Source organism: Brachypodium distachyon, chromosome 5 (assembly GCF_000005505.3).
Source record: "Brachypodium distachyon strain Bd21 chromosome 5, Brachypodium_distachyon_v3.0, whole genome shotgun sequence".
In the NCBI taxonomy this organism is placed as follows: Eukaryota; Viridiplantae; Streptophyta; class Magnoliopsida; order Poales; family Poaceae; genus Brachypodium; species Brachypodium distachyon.
The window spans coordinates 3120682-3132250 of NC_016135.3; the positions used below are offsets into that span (position 1 = coordinate 3120682).

The 11569-nt window shown below is 38.9% G+C and overlaps 2 protein-coding genes across 2 annotated transcripts; both read right to left on the reverse strand.

Moving 5' to 3' along the window:
• Positions 1–2834: 2834 nt before the first annotated feature.
• LOC100840491 (defensin Tk-AMP-D5) lies at positions 2835–4535 on the reverse strand. Its single transcript, XM_003581005.3, has 2 exons — positions 4413–4535; positions 2835–3340 (listed from the first exon to the last, which is right to left on the reverse strand). Exons 1-2 carry the CDS (start codon positions 4474–4476, stop codon positions 3177–3179), a joined length of 228 nt encoding a protein of 75 aa, XP_003581053.1. The 5' UTR covers positions 4477–4535; the 3' UTR covers positions 2835–3176.
• A 2112-nt stretch (positions 4536–6647) lies between these two features.
• Positions 6648–7344, reverse strand: LOC100842308 (defensin Ec-AMP-D1). The gene is made up of 2 exons (XM_003581008.3): positions 7216–7344; positions 6648–7080 (listed from the first exon to the last, which is right to left on the reverse strand). Exons 1-2 carry the CDS (start codon positions 7277–7279, stop codon positions 6914–6916), a joined length of 231 nt encoding a protein of 76 aa, XP_003581056.1. The 5' UTR covers positions 7280–7344; the 3' UTR covers positions 6648–6913.
• Between the last annotated feature and the right edge of the window lie 4225 nt (positions 7345–11569).

Consider the following 11569-nt stretch of genomic DNA (forward strand, 5'->3'; position numbering starts at 1 on the left):
ATTCATCGATCTAAGAATAATACGTTTTTAGTGTTCTTATAGACTAAGTTTTATTTATTTAGATACGATTTGCTTGGGACCGTTGATTACGTGTTTTTACCATCGTACAAATTTATTGTCGTCTAGCAAAAATTTTAGTTTTTTTGGACAAAGCAAAAAAAAAATAGTGTGTTATACATTAGCCCCTCCTTTATTTTGTCGTGGGTCCGCCAGGCGAAACGCCTGGAACAAATGTATTGGGCTGCTGGTGCTGCCTTGTCGTTATTGAGCCAGGCCGAGTCTAACTCTATTACCTCCGTTCCGAATTGTACGACGTTCCGGCAGAGAACTAGGGTTTTCGGTTTCGTCAAAGAACTGAGTCAACTGACCAAAGAAAGCCCTATCTACTCGTAATGCAAGAATTTTTTACAACAATACCTTATCTACTTTTGCAAATTAAGCAGCTAATTGCCGAAACTTTGCGTCTGTGGAGGAATGTCAGAACTAACAAAGATGCAGTCAGGCTGCATTTGCTTCAGTGGGCGACTAATCTTTCCTGGAGCGTCTAGTATTTGGTTTGTTTTCTTTGTCGCTTGTTGTTTTTGCTCCTGACTAGATACGGAGCTTGTTGGACATCTGCCTCTCGTCAGCAATGGAATATATAAGGTAACAATTCTTATCCAAAAAAATGAAACAGAGGATAATAGTTGTAGAGTAAGTGAAGTAGGCTTGGTTCAGAAACTGTGTAGGAGCCATATGCTTTCAGAACACGGGTACTGCAAACGGGATCTGTGGAAAACGAATTTGAATGCATGGCCGATGCATATAATAGTCCCTCAAATAAGTGACGTGGATTTGTATAGACACATATAAATTTTATTATGTGTTCCCCATTTTAAAAACATGGAAGTATTTACGAGCAGAGACACCCTGTATATATAACAATTTTTTCTCATCATTTTTATAGAGTGGACACTTAAAGAAGGGTAAAACCGAAACAAGACATGTTTTAACATTTGAATATCAGTGAAAACGACTGTTAAAAGAAGAATATTGGCTTGATAAAAAAATCATAAGTAGTTATGAAGCCAGAGTAGCAAGGCACATGTCATGAGAAAATTCATGCGGAAAAAAACAAATCACGCACACCATCTCTATTCTCATTGTTAAATTCAAAATCTAACATTTTGTAAATTGGATTAATGATATGGATATACTTGTGTCCGTCCAGAGCGTGCAACTAGAAACGGTGATAGATTCTCCAGAAATTGCTTCTTGCCATCACAATGCAAAAGGCACAGTGCCCCTAACTGCAAATTGCTATGCCTAGGTCGTGAAACGTAGACACAATGGCAATCCACCAGTCCATCACCTGTCATTTCTGCAATCGATTCAGCCAGAGAATTCTTGCGACCACTTCATATTGTCGATCGATCAACTGTATGTCACTCCCCTATAAATATCACAACCTCTTCGAAAACAAGTACTCGTTCAGGCGTTCAGCTATCTTAAAAAACTACCCTTCTAATTTGAAGATTTTTCATATAGACTCCTTTCCTCAATTGATTTTCTGTTTCTTTTCCACACAACTTTTGAAAAACCACATAGCTCGTGAAGCATGAAGGCAGTTGCAGTTCTAGTCTGCATCCTATTGGTGACTACATCCTCAGCTGCTGCTGCTTCTCCGGCCAGGAAGTTGGCCGGAGATGATGGACAGCAGACAGGCGAAACGCTGGCGATGAAGGTGGTGGTCGTTGTTGACGGGAGGCCATCTGATGGCTATGGTAACCGTGTCTGCAATAGAAGCAACTTCCCCTGCCCGCAGGGGTTGGAAATGGAAAAGCCTTGATTTTAATCGGAAATATGAAATATTTGCATCGTCGAAATATTTATATTTTTATAAATAAGAGACTGATGCATGGAGTACTCCAGAAAAGATAATCTATTTTCGTTATTATAGGCTACACTGCTGCCGGTATAATCAGTATAATCCTAAAGCAGAAGTATAATTAGCAGTTTGTATATGCCAAAAAACTATGAATAATATATATGTACGCTTTGTATGTTATTTGTGTGTCCGGTAAATTAATGTATCGAAGAAGATATATAATTAAAATTAAGCAAACTAGTTGTAAATCTTTCACTGTTTGCACGTGACCCATTCAGACAATTGCCTTTTGATGCGCACGCCTTCATTTTTCGTTTCATAAACTTGCCTACGTATCGGAAGCCTCTTTTAAAATTTAAGCATAACTTGATTCAAAGAAAAAGTAAGCATAACCTTATTCATTTGTGATAATAATAATAATAAGATGTAATTTAAGATTGCTCTATAACTGCACTACGTACGGCAGAACACGCCATCGGTGGCGGTTCAAAACCAGCATTAGTGGTGGTCAAACTCCAGTGATTACTCATCACTGTTTGGGGTATCCGTCTAATGGAATAATCAGTATAATCGCAAAGCAGAAGTATAAACGCCTTCATTTTTCGTTTCATAAACTTGCCTACGTATCGGAAGCCTCTTTTAAAATTTAAGCATGACTTGATTTAAAGAAAAATTAAGCATAACCTTGTATTCAGTTTTGATAGTAATAATAAGAGGTAATTGTATGATTGCTCCATAAATTAACTTGGCTGCTCTTCGTACAGCACCATTGGTGGCGGTTCAAAACCAGCATTAGTGACGGTCAAACGGGCATTGTAGGGTTGTTTTCAGTGGCGGTTTCTTCCAAGACGCCACTGAAGGGCATGCACAGAAGGCCATTCCGTAGTAGTGCTGGTACAAGCTGTTTTGCGTAGCTACATGAAAAATAGAATCAAACACAAATTTAGAAAAAAAATCTTGCGAAAAATAGAAATGTAATTGACACTATTATAAATTCTATTAAATGCATTAAACACAAGTAGAAATCAAATTGATCGGGCTCAACAATATAAAGATAATAACCCATAAAAAAGGAAAAACCAAGATATAAATAAACGTGATCCAATGAACACTTGCATGGACCACATATCAGTTTCATGCACGGACCACATATATCGGTTTCATGCACGGACCACATATCGCTTAACTGGTGAGGCGTGATGGACCAGAAATTCAGTAGAGCTATATGTCAAAGAACTATTGCGATTTGCGAAGAACGACCTGATCCATGATCAGTTTGGTCGCCATCCAGGAGTAATACATAGAGGATCTAGCATTCCTTAGTGCACATGCACTTCCGCTTCCAAGTAGAGCACTTGCCACCAGTGAATCCCTCCGTGACGCACACATCAGGGCAGTGTGAGTGCATTATGCATAGCCCCTCGAACTTGGTGCTCTCCGTCTCGCACTCCCTCGCCGCAGTTGGCGCCACCTCTGAAACGTACTCAACAAATCGCACAAATGTTCTTCAGCAAATATTCAGTAATGAATGTAAATCAAAAGAGCATGCATTTAACAATTAGACAAACAGTCCTGATCTGAACAATTGATATGTGTACACTTTGTTTCTGAATAACGAAACAGTGTACATAAGAGCATATGCATATCTATCCGCTACTACTATCATTGCTACTCTACTAGTGAATCTCTTCTTCCGCCCGCACGCACACACACACAGCTAGCAGCAGCAACTACAGCACGAGCACACCAAGGACCTGGACAGTGGACAACCAACGGAGCATACACACAGCAGCAACTACAGCACGAGCACACCAAGGACCTGGATACAACCAACGGAGCATACTTCTTCAACTACAGGACGTCTCACCAGCATCGTGTGATGCGTAGAAAACGCTCAGGAGAAAATACGCGTCCTAGCTGTCTTGCCACGTCGGGCTCAACAGTGGGTCTCACCTTTTAGGACGGAGAGAATTAGGACAGAAATCTTAAATGGGGTCGTAAGTGGTACAAGTTTTGCTAAATAGGGTCATTGGTGGCACAAGTTTTATTAAATGGGGTAAAAAAAGAAAAATCCAATAAATGGGGTCAGAGCTGTCAAAATAATGGAACTTAGGGGTTAAAAATGGAATTCGCTCTTAAAATGTACAATACATGGAAACTAAATTCTAAAAGTTCGAGGAACTGGACATAAATAAGTTTTTAACCTGCAGATTCTACATATGTAGTAAATTAGTAATACTCGAAATATACAAGTGAAACTAGCTATTTGTCCATGCACATGCATGCAAGATTTGATGCCTACCTCAGGAACTCTTCAATTAATCCATAGGAATTTTGCAGGCAGTTTAAACTTTTAGGCTTTTTACAGAAAACATTTAAATTTCAACCGGAGATCGAAAAAATACCACAAACTAGAGAGACCCTGATTAGCTCCGTCTCTCTTGTCGTGGTGTCATAAACAAACAAACAAACAAACAAACAAAGCATAATTTAATATGTGTACATGCTTACATGTTGCTCTGGAACACGAACTAAGTGTACTTACCGGTGGCCACAACGAGCAGGAGGAAGAGGACAACGGTAGGGAAGAACTTGCGTGATGACTCCATTTTTAATATTTCGGGAGATTTGGAATTGTAAACTTCTATATGGATGTCAAAATATGGATGACAAATTCGAATGCTTGTAACAATAAGCTTAAGATTATATACCCACAAAGGCGACGGCATGCATAATTCAGTACCACAAGCACATCACGGGTCTATATATGGAAAAACTAATTTTAGGCTTGTTATATGCACGTATGTGCATGCTCAATGGCACAAAGTATGCCAACCACAAGAAAATGCGTAATTTAGTTCTAGAAGAGTGACTCAAATCTACACATGAAACTAACTAATATTAGCAGTGGTAAACCTGGAGCTACAACGTGTCGTACTATTGCTAAGTGTTTTCTAACATAAATATGTATTTTTCTGTAGAAATTTTAGTCGGCCGGTCTAACTAAGAGGTTGCTTGTTCTATCCAATGCAGTATGTGTCTAGGATAGAAAGAATGTACTATAAAAATACCAAAGTGTTCTTTTAAGTGGCTTTGAGATCCATAAATTATTTTTTAGGGAGGGGGCATATCGAAGGAAACCTCATACATATCATGTAGATTAGTGCATCTACAAAAGTAGCATTATTTGTTAATCCATTTAAATTCAACAAATACCCATGAAAAATGATATTCCAGAGGCAAAGATAGATAACTGATTTAAGTTATGTACATCACTTGCCTATTAAGTAAATTAAAAACCATCCCTATAAGCTTATATTTATCGGCAGTCATTTTGTGACAATAGTAACTGCTAATAAAGGTGAATAATGCAATTGAGCTAATTTTCTGATGGTACAAAAGTCACAAATAAGCTATATGTATATAAGCTTGTTTTGGCCTAAAGGGATTCTATATGAAATAACATACAAAAATTTTAAAAAAAATGCATGGGGCTACCAATGAGTACAATAATAAAGTTCCATACTTTCAAAAAAAAAAAGTTCCATCGTCACCCCAAGTTGCACAGTACTATAACCAAATTTGCATCCCAATACATAGGCAATTATAGCAAATAGGAACTCTTTTGTTTCCATATGTTTAGCGGAAGCAAAAATGAATATGGAACCCAAAAAATAAATATGGAAGAAGACATTGTCGGAAACAAATACATAGAGGATACGGTATGGACACGGATACGCAAGTGAAGTTTGTCGGAAACAAAAAAGTCAAAGGGGTGTCGGGGGAGTGGGTGGACACACCATGGAAGAACACAAGCATTTTTCGCTCTGGTGAATAGGCGTGCACTTGTCAGCCGTTAGTGCAGCGGCACTGTGGATGATGAGGGTAGTGAAATTATGGGGGCATGAAGGATGTGGGGGTATTGTAAGGGGTCACAAAGAGGATTCAGCGGAGGTATACATATATGGCAAGTTCTACTGTAATAGGGAAGGGCAATATAGACATTTCACATCCGTAATTGCCTCGGTGGCGAACGCGTGATGATGGAAGCGTGCGGTTCAGTGCCGCTGTCTGGCATCGTGGCGACGTACGTGATGGCAAACCCGGCAAGGTCAATGCTTTGATCTCTGTCCTAAAGATGTGTCGGCGAAATATGGCGGTGGCTGATTTTGGAGCGCCCGCATGTCGTGCGTGTGTCGAGGATTTGCTGGACCGGTCGTGTCCTGGTGCGGCCTCTGAATTTAGGTGTTGTGAATTGGTGTCCAATCAGGACACGCCGATCATTTTTTTATTTCGTAAAGGGGATGAAGGTCGATTGTGCTTTCATCATCTTTATCGGAAAAAAAAATCTATACCGATCAGCGTCTGCACTCTCCCACTACACAATTTGTCACAAAGAGAGCGTCCTCGGCTCACTCGCGTCGCTGGAGAAAATGCTGGGAGGAAGCGATGTTGCGGCTTTTGTGTGATCTGAAGTACTCTTCACCGGATCCTCGCGAAGAATAGAAGGACAACTGCCGCAAAACCAACACTTGCCCGGCCACCGGGCCGGCCGTCATGGTTTGCTCATTGCGCCAACACTTGTTCACTTGGTTTTCTCCAATATAGATTTAATTGATTTTATATAAGGAGTTGGGAGAAAAATGTGTATAGTCCGATGTTCGTCCAAAGAGTAATTAAACCTGACTTCGGTTTAGGCAATGGGCACGAGCCACATAAGAATTTACACTGCTCCGGCCTGATTAATGTTCCATGCATTATATTACTACAACAGCAAATCAAATCAAATATATCGATCATCATCAGCAATAAAAAGATATACAAAACCACAGCAAAATTGATCCAGTGAACACTTGCGGATCATACATGTTTCTGTTTATTTGAATAAAGAAAAGTTTTCCTTCATTTTAACTGAAGAATAAAGTGATGAAACTTCATACGTCTGACAGAGATAAATAATCCAGAGACCAAGCAAAAATAACAACTCTAGCTAAGGGTATAGCTAGTCGGCACGCATCATCCACACATGATATCATAATATAAAATCTAGCATGGCTTGGTGCACATGCACTTCCTGACGAAGCTGGAGCACCTGCCACCCGTGAATCCCTCCGTGAGGCACACATTGGCGCAGTTCGTTTGCACCATGCATAGCCCTTTGAACCGGACGCTGGCCGCCTCGCACTCCCGCTTCGCCTCCGTTGGCGCCACCTCTGAACACAAAACCAGCAATTGCCAACATACATTGTATTTTTATTATGGGAAAACATACATTGTATTGTTCTTGAATGAATGAACAATCAACTATATATACATCAACAAGACCCTAAGGATCGATCTATACTGACCTGTGGCGACAACGAGCAGTAAGAGAACGAAGACGGCCGGGAAGAACTTCCGTGATGGGTCCATTATTACTATTTGTGTGTGCTTAATTAGTTGTTAACTGTACGAGCACACTTTTCTGAATGACAAACTAGGACTCCTTTGGGACGTGCTTAACATTATGTATATATATACGTGTCGCGGCACCGGCATGCATGGTGGTTGTGTAATTCAGCACCACAAGAACATCTCAAGACTAAAAATGGATGGAACAAGCTACTGATTAATAGGACAACGCTAGCTACCGCCATGCGAAGAATTACATAATTCATCAGTGCATGCACCACATGAGCCAGCGTACGTCGCGGCGCTATATATGTAACTACCTAATATTAGCGGCGCATCAGGAGGAGATGCAATGTGTCGTGCTATTACTAATTTGTTCTGTAGAATCACAATTAATCATAAAAATACTTTTACTCGGCAATACTGTTGGGATCCGAGCTGGGCTGACGGGCTTCTTGAGTTTGTTATTGTGTTTCTTTCCTTGTCATTTCAAGGTGAAATTTACTACCGTTGATTTCTCTAGAGTAGTGTACTGAAACAATGCTCGTAATTCAACAATCCCTTTTTTAATCTTGTGGAGCTATCGATTAGTATTAGAAATCAAGTTCAATCCTGTAATAAGATATGATAGCCCTCGCAAAAATAAAATCCTCTAAATCAGAAAATGTGTTTCAAAACAAGCTTTTGACTAGATATATTTGTTTTGTAATTAACTAGGGCTTTCCCTGTGTGCATCAATCGATGCAGGCAGGGGGCTATCTTCCTTTTCAAAATAAAACTAGGGCTTGCCCGACTTAATTGGGAATATTACTGGTATTAGAACAGATTAAAAATCACATTGAATATACAAATATTGTCTATTTCCATTGCATGGAATGCGGGTCATAGTGCGGTACAATACATATATATACATGCAATAGAGCAGCAACATCATAGTCCAAGATACCACACACTGTTCAAGTCTTACAAGTTACAATACCAGTTACATCACACACATTTGACAATATGTATTTATAGATCATGCATGAAATTGCCAACTTAACAGCAGTTCATTCATGGAGATCTATCCATTATTCGGTTGTTGCCCATGCATATGGCCCTTGCTCATTAATTTTTTATCGTTATGGATATGGCTTGTTGATGCGGTTGTTGTTGATCCTACGGAACGTTTCCGGGGATATATCATGGTTGGACGTGATAGTGGTGTGCACGGTTCCAGTTTCAACATTTGCGATTTCAGCATTGCTGCCTAAACCTCCCACGTTGGTGGCGCCAGATACCACCTGTCCAGTACTAAAGGATAGTTTGCGTTCTTCCTTCAGCCCTTTGCGAGAGAGTGCCTCTTCATTCTTGTACGCACCACCCTCCACCACGGTGTAGGAAAACATTATTACAAAGACAATTAGCATGAGAATGGTCTGTCTCTTCGCCATTGTTTCTGCTGAAAAAAAATGAGACAGTACGTTTTGGAAGAATTATATGATATGCACAGACCTATAGCTAAAAATCAACACATACTATATATATAAGCTGCAAGAACATCGAGAGCAGAAATCAAAGTAGTCATGGTAGAAGATCATGAGAACTGATAGAACTCCAAGAGATGAGTGTATACGTGTGTGCACAAATGTAAATGATTATTTTGGTATAATAAAGAAAGGTGAGTATAAGAGTATAGTTGTTTCTAAATCAGCCATAATTTGGAGATAGTTTTATGTGCTTTCTAAAATTATATCTTGAATTATTTTCTTGTTCTGGCCTGACGGTGAAATTCTAGACCACATATTAAAGGGAAGTGATGGTCCTATAGATCTATGGAAATAAATTTTGAGAATGTTGGTTCACAGTAATTTTTCACAAGTTGGATTCTGTTGTCTATTTTATATGCTCCCAACAAAATAGAACAACAATTTCCATAGAGTGACAACTATTTCACCTATGATGCTAACCTATGGTATTCATTAGATCACCATGAATGTTGTGAGACAAAAATAATTAAGTATACATAAACAAATTTCAAATAGATTCCTCTCCACCACTAATTCCCAAATTGGTGCATGGTGCCTTTTATGCAAGAATATCCTAAACAGAACTCTTAGTATCCATGAGCGTACACATATATAAATGCTTTGTTTCCAATCAAGGAACGATATCCTCTACTTTGTTAGTAAATAGTTTTGCAGTGTCATGACAATATATTACTTTCCAAGTCAAAGTAAATATGTAAAACCTACTAAACCTTGAAATATAAGTAACTTTGCTACACTGCTAATAATTAAACAACACAAGCTTATATATCAATCAAACATGGGAAGACTATTGACAACCTTACATATGCCAAGCACCTCCTTGTTGATGTTGTAATGTGTGGATCTGTTAACAGATGTATATATAGGAGAAAGACTCAAGGGTATAACTTGACAATAAAGATAATCATCTGTTTTATAGGATAGTGGATGTCAGGCACGCGCACTTTGGCCAAATCATTTCCGACACTTTCCGACGTGCGAAGCTGAAGTGGAACACATAATTTGCCGCCAATATAACAAATAAACCATGGAGTGGCGCACTTACCGAATAACACCACATCGAATTGTTGGAATTATCGGAAGAAATATTTATTTTCCATGTATTTTATGAGTTTGCACTTTCTTGTAGATCCTTCTATTTAAAATTTTATCTTTTGTTACCCCAAACTATATATGTATGGTTAATATTAATTAACTCTTTCTTCCAAGGATCGAGGACCAATATGATTACCATGGTTTTATTAATTTGCTGTTACTCAAAATAATTGTTATTTAAATGTCCTCTTTTCACTCTCCTCGGAAATCAGTTGTTTATATACATATCCACTGAAAATGATATAAATATCATGATATTCTAACATTATTTACAATTATATATTCTTATCCTCAGCCTAACCGTTTTCCTTTTGACTTTAGTTAATTAGCATAACACCATGATTTTTTAGCTACTCCCATCCGTTCCAAAATACTTTTCGTTTAGAATTTTGTGTTGGTCAAACTTTTTTTGTGTTTCACTATCAAAATGGTTCCAATGACGGTGGTCATAGACCCCCACTGGAAAGCACCAGTGGCGGGTACTGCGCCCACCACTACTGTACTCCACGCACTTTTCGAATGGTGCCGGAGGGATTTACAGTGGCGGTCTAGAGGTCTTCGGTGACGGATAGTTTACCCGCCATTGGTGATCTCGGTGTAGCAGTGGAGGGTATTTTACCCGCCACCGGTGCTAAAACCTCCAGTGGCGCAGAGTTGGTGGCGGGCGTGATCACCGCCACCAACCATATTTTTTGACCGCCACTGGAGGAGTTTTCTGGAGTAGTGACATCAAAATGATGATACTAAATCTATACGGATCAATGTACATGGATAATGCATAATTACTTTTGTTTAAAGCAACATATTCAAAAAAACAATGGTAAAATAATACACCGCATTGGAAACCATGTCAATGTCCTAAATGGTAGCTTGTATTTTGAAACAGAAAGTGTATCATGGATGATGAGCGTAGAGCACAAACTATATATGTATATGAAGTATCATTTGCCTAATTGGTTTGGACGAAGGTACATCACTAGCTCTGCTAAGGTAGCCATTAATTAGTTGCCATGATGCCATCTATAAAGGTCGTCATAGCTGATGAGACAAAATGATGTCTCCAATAACGCTATCCTCAGCCTAAAAACATCTCTTGAGTATATCAATTGGCGTTTTGGTTCCTCTAGCTAGATAGACCTTATCATTTACTGTTAGTTGGAACTTAGTACTCATCCTATATATGTGACAAAATATTACTGATCTTTTATTGCAAGACAAATGTTGGTGTGCATGTGATTTTCACAAACCTAGAGAGCTAACTAGATAGCCACCGCTTGCTGCAACGAAAAGTAATTATTTCTTATGTGAAATATTCCTCCTGGAGGATGATCAACCGCTGTCTCTAATCCACTCAAAATGATCACACCATGATATACTAGCATATGGTTACGGCCGGCAAGAATCATGGTGCCAAATCACGCCAACATCCTCAGCATGATCATTTGCTCCACAAATCCTTTTCTTGTAGTTATCCTCTCGACTTTGAATTAGAAAGAACAAAAGAAGTTTGGCAAACTAAGAATTACTTAATAGCATTTGTTTAATTTATTTATTGGTGTCTTGAACAAAAGTAGACTTACTCTCCACGTCATTTAGAGTCAATGACAAATAACGCATACAATAGGTTGTGTAGTCTTTAGACTTACTATAAATAATTTGTTAGCATTAACCGTGAACCTTAGTTGAT